The sequence below is a fragment of the Coptis chinensis genome, chromosome 3, assembly GCF_015680905.1.
Source record: "Coptis chinensis isolate HL-2020 chromosome 3, ASM1568090v1, whole genome shotgun sequence".
NCBI lineage: Eukaryota > Viridiplantae > Streptophyta > Magnoliopsida > Ranunculales > Ranunculaceae > Coptis > Coptis chinensis.
Window position 1 is genome coordinate 72,840,073 of NC_141458.1, and position 26,841 is coordinate 72,866,913.

A 26,841-nucleotide genomic window follows, 5' to 3' on the forward strand; every position below is an offset into this window, starting at 1 on the left:
ATCAACAATGAGTTTATTTCTCTTCTTCACTTCTTCCCCACAACAAATCTCCGCCGCTTCAAATCCTTTTTCATTATTTAGGGGAAAAAAATAAAAAAATTACAACAAGCAAATAAAATAATTCTAGAGACAGCAAGTTTAACATAGCAAACCAAGGCGAACGAAAATGTAAGTTATTTCTATGCGCATTTATCTTTTTCCCATATTCCTTCAAAACTTTTTATCTTTGTATTTTCTCATTTGAATCTATTTTAATTTACTGAATTATAATTGTAAGTCAATAACTTTTTTCTTCTTCTTTTTTCGACACAGGAATTGGAAATTTTGTTTATATCTTTGCCAATTAAGAGATGGATTAGTGGAAGAAAATAAAACTATACATACTTCGCTTACTTAGCTCATCTGAGTCTGTTTTTGGGTACTGTTTGCTTTCTTTTTGACTTAGTTCGCCTATTTTGGAACCAAATATTTACCTTTAATGATTGTCTTATACGTTGGAATCAAGAAAATGTATAATATTCTACTAATTTTGAAACCAAGGCAAATGCAAAGTGCGAGCTTAGCTTTGCTCATTCTACTAATTTTCGTAGGTTAATTATTTTGCACCTTGTAATCGTTTTTTAAATTGAATCCAATCTAAATGATTTTTTTTTTCTACATCGATTTTTATTTTTATTGAGCTTTGTGTGCTATTTTAAATTGTCAATTTGGCACCATAAGCGTCATAGAATTATTTATCTGTATCTCTAGGGGTTAATATAAATTACTTGGGGTTTTTCATAGTTTCAACGCGTTCCAGTTATCTTTTAATGAAATTGTACTTTGCCGCTTGCCATCAAAATCAAAATATTTGGTTGCATACTTGTGTTAAAGAGTGTAATGAAGTTGGATATTCTCATTGTATATTTGCGTTAAACAGTTGCATAATGTTTCTTACAGAAATATATACAGTAGCAGATGAGGTTAGATAGACTAAAGTTTTATGTATATCTGGCCTTTTAGTGTTGCATGTTTTGTTTTACCCTTGTTTTTATTGTATTGCACAAAATCATTTTTATAATATTCTTCTTGATGTGCCGAACGCATGATTGTTTCCTCAAAAGTGATGAGCTCTTATAGTTAATTTCCTTTAGTCAATGAGGTTTTCATTTGCTACTGTACTTGGATAAGCATTATATAATTGAATGATATTAGAAAAACCTAACAGGTCTTAATCCTTTTCCTTCTCATTTTCATTTGAATGTAGTCTGGCATGAATGCAAGAGACGAAAGACAAACAACTTAAAGTTATACGGATCATATTCGAAATCTCATTATGTAAACTTATAGTCACATTTTGTTGTAAGGTGTATCCCTCTAGTTTTATTTTAATAGTTTTTTTCGGGACTTTTTTCGGTTTTAGACAAGCTTAAAACTTAATGATTACTTTCACTGTTTTTTGTAAGTACAGGCCATATAGTCAGTTGATTGCAATGGTGCAATTCTACAAGGAACTAATGAGTCAATTGTTAAGGTAACTACCACTACACCATAACAGGCTATTTGCAACGGCAAAAAAACGTTGCTAATAATGTTCGCAACGCTTTTTAAGCATTGCAAATATGGCATGGGTAAAGTATTGGAAAATTTTGCAACGGTTAATAAGCGTTGCAAACAGAAATTTTCAACGGTTATTAACCGTTGCAATAATGATTTGTAACGTTTTTTATAACTATTTTGTACACAAATTTAAAACATTTGCAACAGTTTTTTAATTTCACAAACGCTTTTTAAGCGTTGGTAATTTGTAACGGTTCTTCACAACATTTGCAACGCTTTTTAAGCGTTGCAAAGTTGTTAGTTAATTTTAAAAAAATTAATTTAAAAATCGTTTGTAACAGTTATGAACCGTTGCTGATGGGTTGCTGATAAAAAAAAAAAAAAAATCTCATATTTTGTAGCGACTAGCTAAACCTACAAAAAGATGCCCCCTCTTGCACCATATACATAAATCATAAATTCTTATTTAAGCTAAATTTATCCTGTACACAATACATTTTCATACTATTTTACAAAGAAACCATAATATACATGGGAAAAAAAACTGATAAAGTACAAAACTAATCCAACCATATACATTCACAACTTTGAGCGATTTTCTAAACCTCACAAACTTATTGTTGGACTATCACCATAAAAAAAGTTTTCATACTATGATCCTAAACAAGAGATAACAGCTTGCGTTGTTGAAAACCCTATGCCCATTTACTTCCACAAATGCTCCAAAAGAGATCCTAGCATTAAGATAAAAAAGTCGACCAAGAAAAGATCATGAAGCAAATAATAAGGGGATCAAGACCAATTCAAAAGCTAAATACTGATAATCTAAAGTATAGTGGATTGAGCTTAACAGTAAATGACTAGGGATTCTCACCTCTGCATCAAAACCCAAATGGAGATTCATGAAAGATTCACATTATCAAGCACGAACTTATCTCTCAGCAGCAATGTCTGGAACCGGTTAATACCCTACAATTGTAGATGATAGGGCTACAATATTTTGCTTCTTACCAGTGGATATGCCAAGATTAGAATTTCGGACTACAAACCCAAGCTTACAGTGTCAAAACTTGATCCTGGTGTGGCCAAAAGTGATTGCGTTTTAGAATCATCTAATTAGGCGACCAGAGCAAGAAAGGGTGAAATGCACGCTGTATTTGCAAGCAGCACAGTTTACAATGTGATAAGAAACCTAAGGGAAGGGGTAATGGTTTAGGTATCTATTACATGTGGCAATATGCCAGGCACTATCGAAAGTAAGCATTAGAAATCAAATCAGGTATCCAAAATATAAAACAAGGGAACCAGACGCCATCTACCAAAAGCATGACTGAAACTGAGCAAAACATAGGCCTATATCCTAGAATAAGATACTAGGTTTTCAGTGATCAAACAATAGAAAAATCATTACCTGGGGCAATAGGAAGATCCTTTTTCTAGAATCAACAATGAGCACATTGTAAGGAATGTTGTTTTCTTAAAGGCAAATGGACGAATCCGATACAACAATAGATAAATCTTCAATAGAATTCCCACTCTCAAAGACAAGACCTCTGACAGGATAATTTAGCAAATCAGAAATTTTCACCCCGCCACCATTTATGGTTATTTTTCAGGTAGGAGCCTTCTGAATAGGGAAGGGAACCGACAAGTAATAAGCCTGTTGTCATTGACTAGGTTAGTCTTCCCACTACAAACTGATTACAATTTTTTTTACAAATTAACCAGAGCAAGAAATACAAACCTGGAAATGGAGGTGATTGATTGTTGCAAATGCGCCCAAGATGTTGTAACCCAATCAGAAGTATGGGTTTCCTGCTTCTGCAGCCATGTTCAGAGCAAGTAAGAAGCTCTGACGGTCAATCCTTTGAGGAAAGTGCTAGAGAATTTTAGGGATCAGAAGTACATGTCCATATTCAATGGGACTCACCTGAGAAATTAAGTAAAACACGATCAAACACTTGTTGCAATCTTACATAAAGCTTAATAAGAATCCTCCAAGATAATCACAAGACATTACCAAAATGTAATATACATATCCAAAGAGTTCATCAGAAAAGAAAAGATGCATTGCATGCTTTTATATATAACATTTCAAGAACCTCAGAGAAGAGGTCGCTCCTTACCGTAGTTTGTAGTTCTTCAGAAAGCGAAATTTCTAGTTACCTACTTCTACAACTTGGGTTTATTTTTACTTTTATTTACGTCATTTTTTATTGAGTTCTAATTTAAGAACTCCACCCATACCTTGCATGAGCGAGTAACCATTTAACTTATTAACGTTAAATATAAAGTAAACTTCACTTATTTACTTTAAGGAAGCTTACATTAATAGCAACAACATTTGGGGAATCTTCAGTATCAATTGGAGCACTTGGGAAGAACTGAGTTTCATCAGTGTCACTCTCTTCAAACTGGAAGAGCACCTCCTCTTGACCAACCTTGGTAAAATTGAACTTGTTCTCGTCAAACGGTTGGAGGACCTTATCAACCTGAAACTCAGTAGGCCTCTTCTTAAGGTGACGACCTTCGTTCAACCGGGCAATGAAACCATATTCCCGGGGAATCACCCGCATTTAATGCAAAGTAGTTTTAGAACAATGGCATGGTCCACATTTTTATCTCTCGACACCCCGAGGTCATTTCTCATCCCTACAAAAAATGCCCATGAAGGATCTATGACAAAAACAAAAACGGGAAGGAATCTGATCAAACCTTAGTCTCACAAGCAGTGACATCATAGCGGAAGAGCCCTCTCTGCACACGATCTTCCCACTGCAATCAAGTACTACATGTTAGCTGGATTATAGTTAAAAGTTTATCTTGAATATTAATAGTGCAAATTTTATCAAGCCCCTTTACCTCTCCGAGAAGAAGTGAATCCAGAAAGGCAACTGGAGACTCTTTCATCTCGCCAACATATTCCTTTTCGTTCATTCTGTTCTTCATCCTCTTAAATGTATACAAAGGGAGTTTTGCCCTTGTTCAAGAGAAACATATATCAAAATGAGAAATACCTAAATTCCAAAAATCAAGAAAGCTAAAGTAGAGCAAAACAACAACACTTACATTAAAGATACTAGAATTACGAATCTATCGTGCCAAACTCACTTATATAACAGGTAAGTGACAAATACCCAAAGATCAAATAAGCTAAGGTTTACCGAATATAGTAAATTCACGACTACCAAAACATGAAAGATTCTTAAGGCATGTCAAATAGAGCAAGTTGACTAACACCCAACTAACACATGCTAATAATAAGTTTACGTGATAAATGTTAAAAGTCACTATTACGAAAACATGAAAGGATTCTCAAGGATGTCAACTATAGCAAATTGACTAATACCCAATCATCAAAAAAAAAAAAAAAAAGAAAGAAAGAAAAGACTAATTATGCCAAAATCAATGAATCGACTAATACCTAAACATCAAAGATGCTACAAGTAGATATTCTAAAGTGTCGAAACAAACAAACATATATCATGCCACAATCAATAATTGACTAGAACCTAAACATGAAATATGGCAAATTTAAGAATAATACCTTGAACACAACAATTGCGGAAACAATTAGGTCCACAGCCAGTAATAGGAGCTTCCTCCAAATCTTTCTAGTAATTAGAAACAACAGTAGGAACTCTCTTGATCCTCAACATCTTCTTTGATGATGGTTTTGATGAAAAGGGGATCTAAACTAAGCTAGTAAAGAAAAGAAAAGATGACCACCACCGGCAAGAAAGAGGAGATCAGAATGAGCCGCCTTCAGAAGGCAAAGCACCACGTCCACCGTGGGCAGAAGGACTAGTTAAATACATACAACCTTTGCATCGTACACTACGGACATGAATTATAACAGAAACTAAAACTTTGGTTATTGTCGTGATTTCTACAACTCTCCTAACACTGGGTTTCACCCCCTTCAATTCTACTTATTCAAACTTTAAACTAAAAAACGCCCCAGCACTAGCACAATCAAATATTAACTTCATGAGTTTTTATCTGATTATGCTATTAGTGTATTGAGCTTTACAGAGGGAGGGCCACCTATGTCTAGTCTTTTCAGTGCCTGTTTCACAACTCTTGCTTTCGAATACAAGTGGTTTATGGGTGTGTGGGATGATATGAACAATGAGCAAGATGCTTGGGTTACTAGGTACAAATTATTAATTGATTCTTATTAAAATTTTAACTATCAAGACAAAAAAAATAAAGTTGGGCAAACAAAGAAAGTCAATATGTTGCAATAACTGACAAAAAAAAGGAAAGAAAAGACATACTTGTTTTCCATTGATAACATGAGTTTCCTCAATGACAATATCAACAATAGATTGATCAGCATAAGTAATAAATCCAAAACCCCTTGGGTGTCCCGTGTATCGATCTTTCATTATAACCGAATCAGTAATTCCTCCATACTTTTCAAAGTAGTTTGTAAATGTAGCTGAAAATTAACCAATGATAAATGTAAAAAGATAAAGTTTACCTACGAAATGAACGATGAAACTCAAAACGTAAGTAAAATAAAAATTATTTTTACTAATTGCTATCAAGTTTTCTACTCTCAATTCTATCGAAATAGAGTGGAGTAACAAATTCGTTCCACTCCTATTTCTTTAGCATGGAATGATTTCTTACTTAACTAATCAGTCTTATGTCTACTGAGAGATTTATGAGGGGAATTCTATACTACGGGGTGGATTCAATTGACAAGTTACGAATAACGGAATGCTACGGAATACTGAAATGTGAATCTAGATAAAGAATTAGAGGGAAAGTGAATCCACCTCGAATCCAACTTAATCACCTAGCATAGACTGTTGTAATCTAATTCTTACGTTCTTACGATAAGAATTGCTCATTCTAATCCCTAATTAGCATGGCATTTCTGCCAATTATAACTAGCATGTGAGGTCGTCCATCCATTCTCATGGCAAAACACGACCTTCTAGAATGGAATAGACTCTACAACGACTCTACACTATACAACTAAGTTTTCATCAAGGCTTCATCAACCCCTCTAATGGAGGTTTTAGCCTTGATTCATCAAACCATTATTTCTCATTGAATTATAACTAAACATCATACCAAAATTCTAACTTGGCTAATTTAACTAACAATACTTCAATCTAATTTAACAACTCAGAAATAATACTCAACAAGAATTAAAATTAGATCTATAAATTGAAATGATAAAATCAAAATTGACAAACTAGCTATTTTATTTACCAAACTAATGAAGAACAATGATTCTAAAGATTAATCTAAAATAAGAATTGAAATGAACTAAACTTAATTTTATTTAATGAAAACTAGATCTAGAATTATCTATAGTTTTAGGTCTAACTAGCTACCATTAACAAAGAGCTAAGCTTTTGTTTTTATATGTTTCAGATCCAAAAATCGTGCATGGGATTGGAGCCATGTTTTGGGCCAGAGAATCAGGCCCAAAACCAAATTCTTTCAGTCCAAAAAGGCCTCTTCAGCTGCAGTTGGTTTCGACAGACTTTTCGTCCACTTTTGCTCCTCTGATTGGGCCAAGGCTTAGACCATTGAAAATCTCTTTCCGAGCCGGTCGTTTTGACATAAGGTAGACCCAATTCCGAGGTTTGAGTCGAAAGATACGACCTTCGGAAGTTCTGTTGACTTTGTGTGTTGTTTCTGCCCGCGTTGACTTTGACTTTTCAGCTTTAACCTGGCTTTAGAAAGGCTTTGTCTTTTTAAATCTTGGCCTTTAATCACATAACTCCTTAGCAACCAACCATTGCTCCTTTATCTCATCAAAGTGGCACATTTCTGCACATAATTGACTTTGAAGCTGAAACGCGATAAAAACACGTGAATCGGTATTAACTCTTAATTATTACTCACATAATTGGTCTAAAAGTATGATCATGTTATTAGGGTTAAAACTACAGTTTTGGGCTCTTATCAAACCACCCCCAAACAGCATTTTGCTTGTCCTCAAGCAAATATGAGAAATTAGAATAAGTGACCAAAAATGAAGTTCTAACTACTCTCGTTTCACTGAGTGCGATTGCATTGACCATATGCAACAAAGCCTTAAACCACTAGGAATTACCTAGTGGACGAGTTATAGCCTCGTGAGAGTTTTCCAGTGAAGGTACTCACAAACTTTATCTATACTACAACGACTAAGAAATAAAACTATTGTTTCCTCATTCATGTCTTAACTATCTATACATCTCACTAGCAAATGAATAAGAATAACCAAGTCAAAAACCTAAACTAATATATGCATAATAATCAATCATCTATGATACAAATATATATATACTATGAGTAATACTATGAAATGCCTAGCGGGTTCGTTTCTGAAAACTCGGAATAGCGTCCTTAAGTAGGTCCTCACATAAATGTCAAGACAAAAAACCACTCGATTTTTTAGCTCAAGTTTCATTTGCTCCGGTGTAATGCGGTGGGCACACTTTACCTTACAATCTCAATGACAAACAAGGAAGCCGGAGTCGATCAAACACATCTGCCACTTACTATCACACTAACCTATTCCTAATTGAGCTAGAGGTCTTTATTAGGTGTTGCGGGGATTAGGAGATGGTTTAAGAAGAAAGGAAATGGATATTCAAAAACACATCTGCCACTTACTATCACACTAACCTATTCCTAATTGAGCTAGAGGTCTTTATTAGGTGTTGCGGGGATTAGGAGATGGTTTAAGAAGAAAGGAAATGGATATTCAAAAGGACAAGTCTGAGATAATAGAGTCTTCACATTATGTAACTTAGAGAAAACCTTGTTATTTTCTTTTGCTTCTATACTTTGTTTTCATCCTTAGCCATATTTTTCTTTTTCTTTTCTTTAGCTTTTGACTCCCTTTTATTCTATTTTTGGAGTTTTTATTTATTTCTATTTTTCTTTTTCTTTTCCTTGGATGGAAACTTCTTTTCTTTTTTCTCGAACCAACTAACTAATTTTTTGTTTACATGTGTTTTTTCTTCTTCTTTTCTTCACTCATTCTATATTCCGGACTTATTCTAGATTGGGTAAGTTGAATTTTTTATTTTGTTTTGTTTTTGTAACAGGGTAAAGGAATTGTGGTTTATGGAAGGCTAAAGAAAGGCTCAGAGGGGCGACTAGCAGAAAATAATTCATAGGTTTGAATTTCTGGCTATATCGATCCAAAGAGGGCCTAACCAAAGAGGGCCTAAATTCTCACTTGGGATATGGCATAGTGATCAAGCAAGTGGACGTGTGATTTCTCTATCCGGATTTTACTTTTCCCTTGTGTCATTTCTCAAATGTTCCACTCATATAAGGCTTTAGGCTATATTCTTACAGGATTTGTAGAATAAGTACTCTAGCCTAGAGTTCAGAAACTTGCTGCTAACAATCATAGATAGTCATGTAATATATTTATAGATAGATGCAAAGATTATTACCTACATCTTAACCTAAGTTTCTAACAATTATTCTAATACAAAAGCTACGTGAGACTTCTAGATTATTTAGAGCATAGAGAAAGAAAACAATACCAATATTCCTAAGTGTATATCATAAACTTATTTATTTATATTTTTGAAATTTTTAACTTGAAAACAAATGCATATTATACATATCTATATCCTAACAGATGCCTTAATTACACGTGTTTCTATGCCCCCCCAAACAAGAAGCATGCTTTGTCCTCAAAGCATTTAAATAAAGAGGGTAGAAAAAATACCATGGAAACACGTGAAATTCTGGAACATCTGCAAAACAAGGTTAGAACATACTAATATAGGAAATAATAAAAAAACTGACGCAACTCTGTAAGAGTTCCACCCATTATGGGGTTAACAGAATTAAATTGCTTGGGACATAAGTAGACAATAACAAAACTAAAAACTTACCTTATTTCCCGCTTAAGCATCATCCTCCTCATCAAAGAGATGAGGTTCCTTCGCATCCTGCCAGGCCATTATAACTTGCCAAGCTTGCCGCCATTTATCATCTACTAATGCTAACCAGTAGATGGCGCCATGCTAACTGCACGATCCGCTCGCGGAACGATGCTCCATAGGTATCGGTTCCCATGAAGTCTTCGAACGACTGCTCAGGAATGACTATAGGAGATGTCATCTCAAAACTACTCTGGAACAGCTCTGAAAATCCTGGAAAAACCCTCGAAAAATTGGAAATTTCTTTGTTTACGGAGGTCAGGGCGCAGGTGCGCTCGGGTGTTTTTGGAGTTACAGGTTGTGGGCGCGAGTCGCGCTCAACTTGGGCGCAGGTGCGCTCGGGTGTTTTTGGAGTTACATTATAGTGGTGAGTATTCCCGCCTGTCACGCGGGTGATCCAGGTTCGATCCCTGGCAGCGGCGCCATTTGATAAACGTAAAAAGATAAAGTTTACCTACGAAATGAACGATGAAACTCAAAACGTAAGTAAACTAAAACTTATTTTTACTAATTGCTATCAAGTTTTCTACTCTCAATTCTATCGAAATAGAGTGGAGTAACAAATTCGTTCCACTCCTAGTTCTTTAGCATGGAATGATTTCTTACTTAACTAATCAGTCTTATGTCTAGTGAGAGATTTACGAGGGGAATTCTATACTACGGGGTGGATTCAATTGACAAGTTACTTAATAACGGAATGTTACGAATAATTGAAATGTGAATCTAGATAAAGAATTAGAGGGAAGTGAATCCACCTCGAATCCAACTTAATCACCTAGTATAGACTGTTGTAATCCAATTCTTACGTTCTTACGGTAAGAATTGCTCGTTCTAATCCCTAATTAGCATGGCATTTCTGCTAATTATAACTAGCATGTGAGGTCGTCCACCCATTCTCATGGCGAAACACGACTTTCTAGAATGGAATAGACTCTACAACGACTCTACACTACACAACTAAGTTTTCATCAAGGCTTCATCAACCCCTCTAATGGAGGTTTTAGCCTTGATTCATCAAACCATTATTTCTCATTGAATTATAACTAAACATCATACCGAAATTCTAACTTGGCTAATTTAACTAACAATACTTCAATCTAATTTAACAACTCAAAAATGATACTCAACAAGAATTAAAATTAGATCTATAAATTGAACTGACAAAATCGAAATTGACCTACTAGCTATTTTATTTATCAAACTAATGAAGAACAATGATTCTAAAGATTAATCTAAAACAAGAATTGAAATGAACTAAACTTAATTTTATTTAATGAAAATTAGATCTAGAATTATCTATAGTTTTAGGTCTAACTAGCTACCATTAACAAAGAGCTAAGCTTTTGTTTTTATATTTTTCAAATCCAAAAATCGTGCATGGGCTTGGAGCCATGTTTTGGGCCAGAGAATCAGGCCCAAAACCCAATTCTTTCAGTCCAAAAAGGCCTCTTCAGCTGCAGTTGGCTTTGACAGACTTTTCGTCCACTTCTGCTCCTCTGATTGGGCCAAGGCTTGGACCATTGGAAAGCTCTTTCCGAGCCGGTCATTTTGACATAAGGTAGACCCAATTCCGAGGTCTGAGTCCAAAGATACGGCCTTCGGAAATTCTGCTGACTTTGTGTGCTGTTTCTGCCCGCGTTGACTTTGACTTTTCAGCTTTGACCGGGCTTTAGAAAGGCTTTGTCTTCTTGAATCTTGGCCTTTAATCACAGAACTCCTTAGCAACCAACCATTGCTCCTTTATCTCATCAAAGTGGCACATTTCTGCACATAATTGACTTTGAAGCCTGAAACGCATAAAAACACGTAATCAGTATTAACTCTTAATTATTACTCACATAATTGGTCTAAAAGTATGACTGTTACAGGGTTAAAACTACAGTTTTGGGCTCTTATCAACCAACAACATCACAACTCAACCTCAAACACAACATAATAAAACTAAAATAATAAAAACAATAAATTAAAGAATATGTTTTACCTAAAGTGGTGTCCTTAGCTAGACCACCAATGAAAATTTTCCTGAAAAGAATAATACAAAGAGTTAGATTAGACACTAAATAAAAAAAGTGAGAATGTGGTGTAGAGAAACGAACCCAGGGCTAGCTTTCTCGTTGTCAAAGGACTTTGTTTTCGAACCCATTGTTATTGTGTCAAAGAATTAGGAATTGAGTAAAACTGTTGGAGGTACTTTGACTAGATATCTAGAATGAAAATAACTAACCCGGTAAGGTGATTCAATTGATGAGACAATTGATGATGTTTCAACGTTTTGGTTTGCCCTCTCCGTTGTTTTCAAATGAAACTCTTGAACAGAATATATTGACTTTATGACCTTAGCCATATATTTTCATTCCTATCCGAAAGATCTATAGAAAACTAGATTACCCAAACTCGGCGGTTGAGGGGTACTTCCTCGACAATGCGGGCAATGTTGAAGCTTCCAACATCCGTAAGCAACAAAGATCAATTTAACTGAAAAATATAAAGTAGACCACGAAGATAAAACACATGTCAAAGTTAACAAACCTTCTTGTTAATCGGGTGCGGTCTTAAACTTTGGAATATTGGCCATCATCTCTTCCTCAAGCTCGGACGACTTTTCACCATGACAGACCGCGGCACGGTGAGATGTTTCAAGTCGCTCCTTAGGTCTCCTCAATGTGAGTTTTGGCTTAGAAGTGGCGTTTACCTGTACAGAAATACCCACACAATTTACATTAGGTTGAACATGCTAGTGACCAGATGAAACAGTTAAGCGGGAAACACAAAATCAAAAGTCGATTATTACATGCAAGATCGAACTGTCCTTTGTACTGGACTCAAATTTCCTCAACATTTCGGCTGTAGAAATGAAGGGTGCTGGTGCTGCTCCTTCCCGAACATAAAGCTTAATAGTGAAAGAGAATTTCATACAAATTAGTAACCCCCACAAAAGTGGATATTTGACATATGTATAACCGCCCTTACAGTGCCACTGAAACCAGCGACATATATAAGCAAGATTACCATAACGAAAGAAAAAAAAGAAATGTCTTTGATTCTATTCACTAATAATATATCTCTGCCCTGCCCCCTTTAAATTAATTTATATTAATTAATTAGTGTAAAAACGAGTTTTTTCTTCAGAAATGAAGATAAACAAACAAACTCGCAAGTCAAAAACCGTTTCTTTATTTAAAATTGCTTACCGAAACAATGAGTTCGCTTTCTGGAACAAAACCAAACTCATTCTTTATAGAAGGACCATCAGAACAAGTTTTCAAGTCGTGTTCTTGAGAAGAAACAAAAGAATACCCTTCTTCTTCGTCATCATCTTCAACAACAGAGTCTTTCTCTTTCTCCTGAACATCTTCATTTGAAAAGTTTAGAAGACCATTAATTAGTTCCATTTCCACACCATAAATCTTCATTGAAAACTTGCTGGGTCGTTGTTGTTGTTTTCAAAGCAGACATCTCAAGCCAAAAACTGGTTTTCAAAGCTTTGGTTTCAACACAATCCATTTGTTGGGAATTAGAAAAGGAAGAAGAAGGTAGGAAGTGATTGTTCTGGGGAAGAGGAGGAGGGGTTGAAGGAGAGAAAGAGGAACAAGGGTCACCAGCAAAACCCTAACCTAGCGGCTGCTGTGAGAGAGAAAGAGAGGGTTTCTATTTTTACGTACAGAGCGCGATTTCTTTTTGTTTCCCTTTTTTCGAAATTTCGATGTTGTTTTGGTTTTTTGGATTTGTAACACTTCTCAAATGATTTTCAAGCGTTAGCAATTAATTCCGGAAATTCACGGAAATAAAGTAACGCTTTACAACATTACTAACGCTTATATAGTGTTGCCAACTTACTAACGGTAAATAAGTGTTGCAAAGCAAAAAAGGTGTGTGTTGCAAATATCCTATTATGGTGTAGTGTACGTGAAATTTATTTTTTCAAACACCATGATTAGCGTATTAGCTGAAATATATTAGATTATAAGGCCGCATTTGCATAGCATACTGAAGATTCTTAATCTCCGTATACCACTACCAATGTTTTTACTAAAGTTGGTAGTTTGTTCATTGGTTATTTGGTACAGGTTTCATATACAAATCTTACATGGAATTGAGCACCTTACATCATTGAATGTTTCGCTTCCTCTCAAAATTTGTTTTCTCTAATTGTTTCATTTGATAATGTTCTAAATTTTTTCTTTTCACTTTTAACTTCGTTCCCATCTTATGAAGTTGCAATAGATTGGTTTTAGGTGGCACTACCACATGATTACTTTTGTTGTGTGCATCATGACTAAACGTGTTTGGTTAGGTTTCCAAATATTCTTGGAACTAGATATATATTAGCACACGAACTGACAGCTTCGGGTGCTATAAGGTACTTATATTCCTTGATATAATCACTTTTGAGTTGGTAGTTTGTAATATTCATATAAACTATAATCATAGGTAATACGTTCCATAGAGTAAAGATGAAATAGGCAATGTAGAAGTTGACAGGTATGGAGAATGAAAACATATCAGCCTATCATCACTTGGCTCCACTGAACAAGTGGCTGGTTGCAAGACAACAATCTCATTGATTAATGCTTATTGGCATAATCTAAGGCAATACTTCTCTGATGCAACTGTAATTTGATTCATTGATTAAAAGGAATATTTGGAAACTGAAGTTAAATGAATAGGTTTGTATAGTCATAGTCCATGAACAGTTTGCAAATTCAGGTTTGATTTAGCGTAATGTGTTCTGACCCTTGATGACGTTTTGCTTGATTGGTTTAGTTAGTGTGAAGTGATGAGTGCCTTTTTTTAAAACAGTTGGTTGTTACTAACATTGAATTCATTAAACATTAGTCTTGAAGAGCCAAAATTTTATTGTATCGCCTCTCTAAATTACAAGTTAATGAACCTCAACTTCTACTATCTTTCTTTATTTACAAAATTATTTGATATACTGCATGTATATAAAATTATGGGAAAAGAGCATGTTGATGGAAAACCAAGTGATTCCCAATTTAATAATCCTATGGGTGTTCAACATTGATGATAAAGAGAACGATAGAGTTGCAAACACAACACTTGATTTAATATGTCATATACTGCACGAGACAGGTTATTGTTACCTTAGACAATTTGCAGGGATTGGGATTTTAGAATTTATAGTTTTTGATATGTTGCTTGCAGGTGTGACAACAAAACTGGAGGAAATCCTAAGGGTGTTACCGATCTGTTGGGGTTTGTATGATTTCTAAAAGAATTCATTGGAAGGAGGGGCTCTAAGCATTCCATTAACTAGGTGATGAATGTAATAAATTATGTTTTTTTCAATCATGGTTTATGTTATGCTCTATTTCGGTTAGGTTGTCTTTATTAAGATTTTATGCATTTTAATTAAGTGAATATATATGCTACGAGATGGGCATATTAGCTTAACCAGTCAGAATTTGTTTTTACCTATACACATAATAAATTTAATTTGAGTTCTACTGAAGTAGGAGTGAGTTACAAAAAAAAAATGTTTTAAACGTGTCAATTTCATTAGTTTCCTATGTCGGGTATCGTAAAATATTAGAGTTTCATATATTGGAATTTTATGGCATTGCTGACGTCAGTTATTTGGATAATCAGCCTACATAGTGTCTAACTCAACCTACAGTACTACACCGATATTAACTTGACCTATTCGAACATTGTTCAAACACTTTGATCCAAGCTCTATAGGTTTCTTGCTAAGCTAGCTAAGAATTTTGATAGACAAGGAATTTTGATCACACATTGTTCTTGATGGGACTTTCAATAAATTACACAAGGAATAACGTATTTTCCTAAAGGTATTTTTAGTTTCCAAGAGTTCTAAAACTTTTCAATTGAGGTAATTTTTTTTTTCTCTTTATTGAAGATTAGTAGTATTTATGTTGTTATGTCGATCGTCACATAAATTCTAATTTTCCATGCCATTTCCATCATAAAGGTAAATGATTCCAATAATTTAGTTTAGGCTTAAATACAGAAATATGCAATGTACTTAGGTCCTATTAACACTTGTATCAACATAGATTTTTTTTTCACAAACGTATCAATATACTATGCCCATTTTAACAAAAATAGCAATCCGTTAAGTTCCGTCAGTTAAGTGATGATGTGTCATTATTTTTTCAATTTCGTTTTATTTGTATTTTCCACTTGGCATGCCACATCAGCATTTTCTACCAACTCAGCATTTCTACCTCAAAGATTGCCAACTCGGCTTCGCAGAAACTCAAAGATTTTTTTTTTAAAGTGATTTGAAAAAATAAATTAATAATTTTTTTGAATTAATAAATATATAAAAAACAAGAATAAAATAATAATTATATAATAATAATAAAATAATAATATAAAAAATAAAGAAATAAAGAAATAATATATTATTTTATTTTATTTATTATATATATTTGAAAATTATAAAAAAACTATAAATAATAAAAAAAAAAAATTATAATATAAAATATATATTATTTTATAATATTATTATATATATTTGAAAATTAAAAAAAACTATAAATTATAAAAAAAAAAATTTATAATATAAAAAAGTAAAAAATATATATATAAATAAAGAAATATATAAATAATATATTACTTTATTTATTATATATATTTGAAAATTATAAAAAACTATAAATAATAAAAAAATTATAATATAAAAGTATATATATATATTATATATATATATACTTTTATATACTTTATATATATATAAAATATATATATATATATATATATATATATATATATATATATATATATATATATATATATATATATATATATATATATATATATTTCTTTATTATAAAATAATATATATTTTTATATTATAATTTTTTTATTATTATTTATAGTTTTTGATAATTTTCAAATATATATAATAAATAAAATAATATTATATATATATAATAATATATATTATTATTATAAAATAATATATATTTATTTATATTTATATTATAATTTTTTTTTTTTTTATAATTTATAGTTTTTTTTTAATTTTCAAATATATCTAATAAATAAAATAATATATTATTTATATATTATTTTATTATAAAATAATATATATTTTATATCATAATCTTTTTTTTTATTATTTATAGTTTTTATAATTTTCAAATATATATAATAAATAAAGTAATATATTATTTATATATTTCTTTATTTATATATATTTTTTTTTTTTTTTTTTTTTTTATATTATAATCTTTTTTTATAATTTATAGTTTTTTTTTTATAATTTTCAAATATATATATAATAAATAAAATAATATAAAATAATAAAATAATATATTATTAATTTATTATAAAATAATATATATTTTATATTATAATATATATTTTTATTATTTATAGTTTTTTATAATTTCCAAATATATATAATAAATAAAATAATATATTATTTATATATTTCTTTATTTTTTATATAATTATTTTATTATTATTATATAATTATTAATTTATTCTTTTTTATATATTTATTAATTCAAAAAATTTATTAATTTTATTTTAGATCACTTAAAAAACGAAAATCTTTGAGTTGGCAGTCTTTGAGGTGGAAATCTTGAGTTGGTAGAAAATGATGATGTGGCATGCCAAGTAGAAAATACAAATAAAACGAAATTGAAAAAATAATGACACATCATCACTTAACTGACGGAACTTAACGGATTGTTATTTTTGTTAAATCGGGCATAGTACATTGATACGTTTGTGAAAAAAAATTATATGTTGATACAAGTGTTAATAGGACCTAAGTATGTTGCATATTTCTGTATTTAAGCCTTTAGTTTATTCTCTAATTTTCTTTAACTTACTAAATGCATTTTGTTTCTCGAAGTAATTGTTCAAAAATAAGCTACATATAGAATTTTGTACATAGACAATATAATAGACCATGCATGCCCTATGATGAAGGAAAGTCCATGGTAATTAAGTTCACTAGCTACAAGACTGCACTGTTGAGATCTCCTTTGGGTGAAAACTTCAAAAGTGTTCCAGAAGTAAACTCCTAGGCAACCTAAGGATTCAGGGCTAAGACAACTTCAAGGGACGTGGTAATTTATGTATAGTGAATCACTAGATATGAAAGATACAATAGTCGACTTTGGAAAGTAATAAGAAGACTTGGTCTCATTTCATTTCATTCCTTATCCTTAGCTCATTATACAAGTTTGGATTGTAAACGTGATTGAAACTCATAGGTCATGGGCAGATAGACTTCCAAGATGAGGCTTTTCATAACTATTTGATAGGGTTATATACTAAAAGTATTACTTTTGTATTAACTCTAATTCTTTATATTTTGAATGAGAATCATATGAGCAAATGTTATGTATATTATATATGTTATTAGTTATATGCATGCGTCTAATACTTTATGTTGTAGATGATATGGTGTGTGGTGATACACAGAAGATCATATCATCAGTACCTTATAAAGTATAAGTAAACATTCACAACCTAGATGGATTTGGACAAACTATTGTTGTGGTTATAGTATAATTTGGTATTAGTCTATCTTGACTACAGGATTACACTAGTACACTTTGTGTGTATTGAACAGGACCAAGTGAGATTGTTTCTCTTTATACTGACTATATAAGTGGACAAACACCTCTGTTATTATAGATGTTTGTCCTCTTAATCCAGATATAATAACGGGCACTTACGTGCATTGTACATTACTTTAAATCATCAATGAGTTAGATTCATTTGTGAATCAACAAACTCGATAGATTGGGTAATGACATTGTATGTAAGGTGTGCTATTGATTTTAGAAGGAATCCGTGACCCGCAAGAAGTCGGGTTGATGATGTCCCCTTGAGGAGCTCATAAGGATTGTCTTGTAAACCCTACAGGTGGATTTAATCCGACATGACAATGAGGTTAAGTGGTACTACTCAAGGACATAAGAAGTTGATTAATATAGTTGTCAATAACTTGACTTAATCAACGGGCATTCGATATCTTAACACGGGGAGATCAACGAGCATATAATATGGAGCCCATAACCGTAATACACGTAATTTGGGATTATGGCAGTAGTGCAATAATGGCCTTTAGTATAATAAGCCATTTGTTGACGGACTTGGGCCGTGTGTTTTGGGCGAACATGGGAAGCCCAAGCCCGTCAAGAGACTTAACCCTAATTTCTCCTCATGGTCCTTGTTGTAGCCTATATAAAGAAACCCTTTTCTCTTGGCCGAATTATTCAGTGAAAGCTTAAGCAAGATTAGTTCAAAATTCAGTTCTGACCTTGTGAGTGAGGAAGGCAGAGAGAGAAAGAAGGGGCTGGTAGATCGTTGCCCACACAACGTCCATTCCAAGGATAGGAATACAACAGAAGATCAAGAGGTTGCTGATTCGTATTCTCTGAGATATCACAGCTGATCTAAAGGTATGATTTCTAAACAAAATCGTGAACACCCTTATTCCGCTGCGCATGGGTTTTCACGGTTTGTAGCCGATGACATGTAACCATAACGGTTCCTACACTATTTGTCTTTATGAGTTTTTTGTTTCTTTCTTCGTTCTAAATATTCAATCACTTGATTTTGCTTTCATTCTCATTAGATTCCTCACTACATTGGTTCTGTTGTATCTACTACATGCTTCCATTAGCCATGTACTCCTCTCTCTGGTCATTCACTTAGTTATTTAACATTAATTTTCAGATGAAGGAGGCTTCATTTTACATATTTGAGGAGATTATTATAGTGCCAACCTAAACGTTGTCTTGGCCGCGACACTTTCTACTAATTTATTGAGGTATTTTTTTTAATCTTTCATTAAACTTATTCTCTCTCTCTCTCTCTCTGCGTGCCTTTGTTTAGTAAGATGTGATAGTTAATGATTTGGACTAATGGTAGCAGTTAATACTAACTCAAACTATAGTTTAAACTATTCCTCTTGCAACATCAAACATGTGTGGCCAATATATCCAATTCAAGTGATTTCAGAATTTTGGACAATTTTTGTTTTTGTTCTATTGGCCATGTCATGCCCATATTACAAAATATGTATTCGTTCATTCGGGCTTTTGGTTTCTCTTTGACTCAAAAACCAAAAACTCTTCTTCTCTAATTCAGACAACAGATTACCCGACCATATCAGGTATGACTCCTTTACTTTATTTATACTCTTCTTCTTTTGTTCATTTTTTCCAATTCTAATAGTGTTATGAACTTTTATCCGTATGAATAATTTTAGAGTTTTGTTAAATTTTTAAATTTTGTAAAAATGGATAGCTTTCATAAAAACTCTTTTACTGAAACTTCCAAGTTTCAAGTTGATTACCCTGAACACTACCCTATGGAGCACTGCATGTCCCCCCCCCCCCCCAAAAAAAATAAAATATACAACTTTTGTGTTTCATTTTTGACTTTTTTCCCCCTTTTTTAGCTATGGGTTATGGTTTTCCTAATGATATTTTTGCCTGAAAACAGGCTTCAATCCCACCTGTTGCTCCGCATCCATTCATTATGGCAATGACCATATGTGTTTTGAACTTTTGGTAAGCTTTTATAGTTTGTGCACTAATAATTTCATGCTATTTAATTTTCTCCTAACAACCAAATGCAATGTATTCAGCATTCTATAAAAATTTAGGAAGTTTTCAGTTTAATTTTCAAGTGTTGATTAAGCTAATTGGAAATGAAGTTGTGTAGAATTGTGGTTATATTGATTTAGCAGGTAATGTCACACGCCGAATTTCGACAGAATTCGGAAAAAATATTATTTGTTCCCGACTCTTCGATCTCCGAGGTGTGACACACTCTCCACTTCCAAAAACCCATAAACAGTTTAAATATGCGGATAATTAAAAACCAATAAAATTTTTAACTTAAACAAAAGTCCTCTTCATTACAAAAATTAACAAATGAAAATGCAAATAACCTTATCTCAACTGAAAATCTATATCACCTCAAAAGGAAACAAAGCCTATCTTGAAATGCGACGCTAACGCAAACCACAAGCAGCAACCAATCTTCTTCAACACTAAACCTGTCAAGACTTATCAACTATGTTCATTTAATGAACACACCCGATAAGCAAACATGCAAATCGGGTCAGCATTATAAAAATGCTGGTGTGAGTAGCTTTAAAATAAAACATATACTTATACATATATATACACAATCCATAAGGCAGTTAGTTCCTCCACCGAGGCACCTTAACTTCCAACAACTAATATAGTATCCTTAAGTACAATAATTAAGGCAGGTAGTTCCTCCACTGAGGTGCCTTAACTTCCCGCTAACCACACAACAAACCATACGCATAATAAAAAGGCATTTAGTTTCTCCATGAGGCGCCTTAGGTTCTAACTAAACTATAACCAGCCAAGCATATACAATCATCTATCTAAAGATATATCATTAACCAATATATTACCATAATTATATTAATTAAGGCTTTCTTTGTGTGTCCCTAAAATTCACGTCGTATCTATGTCTTACCTAGTTTTCCTGGCTACCACAATCGCTTCCCAACGCCGAATATGTACATCCACATGCCTCCCTTTACATAATGAACCACTCCGTGCGTAATAACTACCTCGAGCGGGATGCCGCGACACACGAGGTAACCCACACACGAAAGCCATTATGTAAGTACTTCCACTATTCGCATAAAATATCAAGCGTTTTCGTTTCTAATTTTGCTTAACGGAATAATCAAGCCACCATTCGGCTACGATTGCCCAACACATGGGTCAATCAACATCTTATATATACACCCTACACAAGGGCCAATCATATCACATATGCCCACACAGGGCAAATCACATGAGTTGTGGTAGTCAGGTTCTAGGATTTTTGTTACGTAATTTATTCAGGTGTCATACATTTATGACTTATAATAATTCCACTATATCACGTGCAGGTCAAATACCTTATTGCACTAAGCCACAATAGTTAGAAATATCTCAATTATATCTCATAACCACTTGCATTCTTTCACATGCCAATATATTATTGCACTACGCCACACTCCCGTGGGAAATATCTACAAATACTCTACTAGCATCTCACAGATAAAATAATGGAGGGTTTATACATTTATTTCTCCAAAACTATTGCCTTTAATATATATATCCCAACATATTATATAATGTCACAATATCAACGTCAAATCTTAATTAGATAATGACAACCAAATTTATACAAGCTTCCATAGCATTTTAGCATTTGATTTGTCCATATAATTTAATATATAAAAACGTAACACAATTAAACAATCAACAGTCCACAATCAAAGTCCATGAATCTAAGTCCGTATATAATTGAATACTCATAAAAATATATATATCTAAGTCTTGTTATCAGAATTCCCCTCTGGTTACGTGTCAATATTTATATGCTTTACGCACTACTTACGTCAAATCTTAATTAGATAATGACAAACAAGGTTATACAATGTTCGACAATATTTTATTACTACATTTGTCCATATTCTTAAACATGTGAAAAAAAAACTGGAAAAAGTCAACATTCCACAGTCAACGGTCAAAGTCAAAGATCAATGGTCAAAGTCAACACATCATGGTCGAAGTCAAACTGTCATTTCCATGTTCAATAGGTTCAGAGTCATAGTCATGGTTCATGGCTAAGGGCAAAGGTGCATGGTTCATGGGCTCATGACTAAGGTAATGGTTAAGGTCATGGTTCGGACCCACTAGCCAAGCCTATGACTCAACCAAAGATTCAAATAATGTTAGCCGGATCCAACATAAAAGCCAAACAAGAAACCGGCCCAACAATAGATTTAGTCCAACTAGAAATATCTAAAAAGGACAGATCCACTTCAAAACTAAAAAATGACCCATACAAACAAAAAAAAAAAACCGACCCGATGATTACAAAAATTAGAACTGGCCCCATAACAACTAATTAGTTTGGCCCAAAACCGAAATAGAACTCGGCCCACAACTAACACTAAAAATGGTCCCAAAACTTAATTAAATCGGGCCCAAACAAAACAATCTAATTGGAAAAGGCCCAACCAAAATTAAAAGAAAATAATCCGGCCCAACCAACAAATGTTTAGGCCCAATCCCCAAGCCCAAACACAGCAACAGTGTCATCTTCTTCCTCCAAAGCAGCCTCCACCACCAGCTCGTGCGCCGGTCACCACCCCTCATCTCCTCCTTCCAGCGGTTTCACTCCTCCTTAAAACCCAAACAACTTTAATTAACACAAACACCTCAAATCATTTTATCCATATATTTCTTCAAAACTAGATCTAGAATCGCATCGCCATTAACATCTTGTTTCAAGCTTCTACCACCACCATTTGCTGCCCTCACCCACACTACACTAGCCACCAAACCTAACCTAACCCACAACCACCACATCATAACATTTTAAAGATTCAAAATCGTTAACAGTATCGATTTCTATGGGTTGGCGCCTCCATTAACGCCGGTTCGAAGCTTCCCCAATACTGAAACAACCCACTCGACATCAAATACTTCATCCCCAACATCAACCAACAAAAACAACACAAACTAACAGTTCAAAATAAAATCATAACGCCCCCACAGTATCACAATAACGCATACAGAGAAGGATTCATTGCTTTGAGGCTTTAGCCGCCATTAACAGCCTCCGAGCTTCGACAGTTCAAAGGCACAGTATCACAGTATTACAGTTCGACAGTTCTATATCAAATTTTAGAGTTTTAAGTTTTAACAACACGACAGATTTCAACCAAAAAGAAATCGACAGTAACGAGGATTTAATAAAATAAATCCATAAAATATCTACTCACCTATATTAAAACCCGACGAATCCCTCATCGTCCGAATCGTCGCGCTACACCCTCCAGCAAATGAGTTTCTATCTCTGCCTCCATTTTTATTATTTTTTTATTCTCCAAGAACCCTATTCTCTAGAACAATGTGATTATATACTTGGGTTTGAAACCCAAGCCCAACACAGACTCGGGGCCAGAAACCAGGCCCACATATCCAATTCCAATCTAGCGAATTTTTAAATAAATAATTTAATTAATAAATTAATAACTAAATACGCATTTTAAATACGGGCGTTACAGGTAACTTCCCATTACGGAAAACTTGCAACAAGTTACTTAGTGTTTAGTGTTCATTGCAGTTTGAGTTACTGTTATGAATATATGTATCTGTATTGCTTATGTTAAGAAGACAACACGTGTCAAGAAATTGAGTGAATGACTCAATCTATAAAACAGGTGTGTTGTGTGATCCATATTACCGGGGAAGGTATCAGAAAGGGAGTTGGAAACCACCGCGCCAGTCGTGTACCAGAACCACAGTGAGAGATGCTCAACAAATGGTTAGTTGAATTAGACATTGCTGATACTTAAGTGACATAAGGTAAGATTTGTTCCAACTACGCTGATTTATTTATGTTTGGGAAACCTTGAGATGCTTCTTTTCAAACTTCATTTTATGACTCTGAATTGCGTTGCATCTCAAATATTAGACTCTCCAATTGTTCTTCTTTGAAGAAATCTTAAATAGTTATTTATACAAATATGACTCTAAAGGCAACCAGGTTTTGCATATATGTACCACATTCACATCCACTATTCTCTGAATTGCCAACAGGATACATACACCGAAAGAATAGAACCAATACACCATAATACAATGTTGCCTCAAACCCAAAAGATGGGAGACTTACCTACCTAGACTTCTTTAGGTAGAATCCACTATTTTGCTTCTTGCCTATGCGTTATGACACTTAATTATTGTGTTGTCTGAATAATGCATCTCTCTAAGAGAATAACATACGTACAATTTTTTATATGACTACACATTTGGACAAGATAAATGGTATTAGAGCATGGTGAGCGGTACTTTAATTTACAATTGATTAGCTTGCATGATGACTTTATTCATATACATTCCATGCAAATAATATAATGCGTGTCTTGGAAATTTTAGTATGCAAACTTGATTCTGGACTATATTCTTCAATTGTGTGTGTATGCAAAATTGGGAAAGAGTTTAATTGGAAGTTGACATCTAGGTATGCAAATATTGTTGCATTTCTTTTGCAAGTGTAAAAAATTATTTTTGAGTAGTATAGTAAAATTGTGAAAATATAAAGTGAAATAATCTGGCCTGGTAATTAGATGCATCATCCATGTGTGGAAGCTTTTGTTAATATTTCCCACTATTTCTTAGGCACACCATGTTGTTACTTTCTGATCACCTCACCTCAAATTTTATACAATCCAGTGTAGTGGAAAGAAGCAAACAAGTAGTTCTAAACTTCTTCGAATCGTGGTTTCTTTTTTCAGGTCCCCGCCTCAAATGTTGAAGCCCAAGATAGAGTGCTTGAGCTGGATGGAGATAGGTCTTACGTAGTTGATCGTACCCAAGTCATGGAAAATAGGAAGGATGACTTTAAAGTTTGAACGATCTTATTTCTTTACAGGTTTGTTAGCTCTCAATTGTGTCCATAAGTTTGTCTTATAGTTTATTCAGTTACATCCAGTATTAGTTTCGCTACTGCACCATAACATAAGTATGGAGTTGCCTCACCATGTTGGAATTTGGGAAGTTACTCATATGATTGAAACTCTTTTGATTTCCTCTCAAATCAATACTAGCAAACTGCTTTAAGAACACTTTTGAAATTTGTAAACATGATTTGACTTCATTTAATGAGCCTTTGGGAAGATGATCTCCAAAGTGTTGTTCAAATGGGTTTCTTTCTCTTTTTTTTTAATAGAAATTTTAGTGGTTGGAAACAATAATCGAGGCAGGTTTTATAATGAAGTTGCTTGCCTACCAAATCATTGTGAAAACTACAGTGATTTAATTGGTAAGCAATGTTTCACCTTTACCACATCGATAATTTCTAATTCTTAGCATTAACTAAGATCAATTACTGTAGCGTTAAAAGTTCAATCTTGAGTTCTTTGATAACATCTTCTATGGACATGATACGTTTTTAGTAGGCTATGTGGTGGCCCAATAATGGGAAGGAGACCAGGTCAGCGAGACAAAGAGTGGAATGCAGCATAATAAGATAACCCAAAGAGTAGGGAAACATAGCCGCGAAACCCTAGACCGCAGACGTGGCACAGGTATGGCACAAAGGGGAGCCACTAGATGGGAGGACAGATGGACGATCCAGATACTGAGGGGAAGGGGTATAAAAAGAAGAGGATGGAGATAGAAAAAGGGGGTGCACAATAGAGAGAAAGAGGAGAGAGAGAGAGAGAGAGAGAGAGAGAGAGAGAGAGAGAGAGAGAGAGAGAGAAGGAAAAGGAAGAAGAAAAAGAAGAATGAGTAGGTCTAGGTTTTGAGTCTTGTATTCTTCAATTTGGGCTTATAGATTTTAGGTTCATACATTTGGCACGGTCTGTGGGAACTGAAGAGAGTGTAGAAGGTAGAAATGGCACCGAAAGTGAAAAAAGGGGTAGGCAGACCGAAGAGGGCAGTAGTGCAAGATCCAACACCGGAGGCGGTGATTGATGAGGTGGGAGGTCAAGAAGCGGAGCATGAAACAAAATAGACCCAACTTATGCGAGAGGAGATCAGGAGACTGAGAGAGGAGAACGATGAACTGAGGAGGGAAAAAGAAAGAGCAGAGGAGGAGGAAAGAGAAGAAGCAAGTGAGGAATCTGACGATGAGGAGGGCGGACCGAACCTCGTCGAAAATCCGGTGGCTGGCTTGACCATGGAACAAGTTCAGTAGATGATAGATAATGATAGAGAGGCAAATCGGCAGCAGGCAAAGGGCCGTGGGGGAGCGGCTAGCCAAGTGGTAGCCGGACTGAACTGCAACCCGTTAGCGGACGACATCTGGGCCTTAGAGGTGCCAAAGCATTTTAACTAACCTAGGTTCGAGAGATACGGTGGCGAAGGAGACCCGGCCAACCACATCCACCATTTCTGACAACAAATGCCTCTCTGGCAAGAGGCTCGGTATGATGGACTACGGTGCATGATGTTCCCAACTAGCCTAAAGGGAGGGGCATCGGACTGGTATTACTGGTTGCCAGCAGGAAGCATAAGTAATTTCCAAGAGCTGGAATAGGCGTTTATAGGTCATTTCATACACCAGAAGAAGCGAGTGGTGGATATCGCGGCATTGTTCAATGTCCGACAAAGATCCGCGGAGTCAGTGAGGGAGTATCTGTGCTGGTTCAAAGCCAAGACATTGAAAGTTGAAAATCTAAATGAGAGAACCGCAGTGATCGCATTTGAAAGGGGGTTACGGCCAGGAACTGGAGTACACCAATCTATGGCGAAGAACGAGATTGCAACCTTGCATGAGTTATATCCCCAGGTAGAAAAATATATCAGGTATGAGGGCTCAGTACAGAAGGAGTATAAGAGATCAGGGAAAGCAGTGTTATCATTAGAGA

General features: G+C 34.2%; 1 protein-coding gene, 2 long non-coding RNA genes and 1 pseudogene across 4 annotated transcripts; 1 reads left to right on the top strand and 3 right to left on the bottom strand.

Annotated features, from left to right (window-relative positions):
- The first annotated feature begins 1,245 nt into the window (after positions 1-1,245).
- On the top strand, positions 1,246-14,757 carry LOC147510725 (uncharacterized). Its single transcript, XR_015216861.1, has 3 exons — positions 1,246-1,346; positions 1,451-1,513; positions 14,625-14,757. It is a non-coding gene; the product is annotated as an uncharacterized LOC147510725 (long non-coding RNA).
- LOC147510726 (uncharacterized) lies at positions 2,025-2,565 on the bottom strand. Its single transcript, XR_015216857.1, has 2 exons — positions 2,414-2,565; positions 2,025-2,273 (listed from the first exon to the last, which is right to left on the bottom strand). It is a non-coding gene; the product is annotated as an uncharacterized LOC147510726 (long non-coding RNA).
- Positions 2,763-4,115, bottom strand: LOC147510727 (GDP-L-galactose phosphorylase 2-like; annotated as a pseudogene). Its single transcript, XR_015217473.1, has 4 exons — positions 3,867-4,115; positions 3,284-3,469; positions 2,951-3,199; positions 2,763-2,786 (listed from the first exon to the last, which is right to left on the bottom strand). The product of XR_015217473.1 is annotated as a GDP-L-galactose phosphorylase 2-like (transcript).
- LOC147510728 (uncharacterized) lies at positions 5,023-11,750 on the bottom strand. Its single transcript, XM_086599620.1, has 4 exons — positions 11,555-11,750; positions 11,440-11,480; positions 5,795-5,983; positions 5,023-5,051 (listed from the first exon to the last, which is right to left on the bottom strand). Exons 1-4 carry the CDS (start codon positions 11,599-11,601, stop codon positions 5,023-5,025), a joined length of 306 nt encoding a protein of 101 aa, XP_086455746.1. The 5' UTR covers positions 11,602-11,750.
- Positions 14,758-26,841: the final 12,084 nt, after the last annotated feature.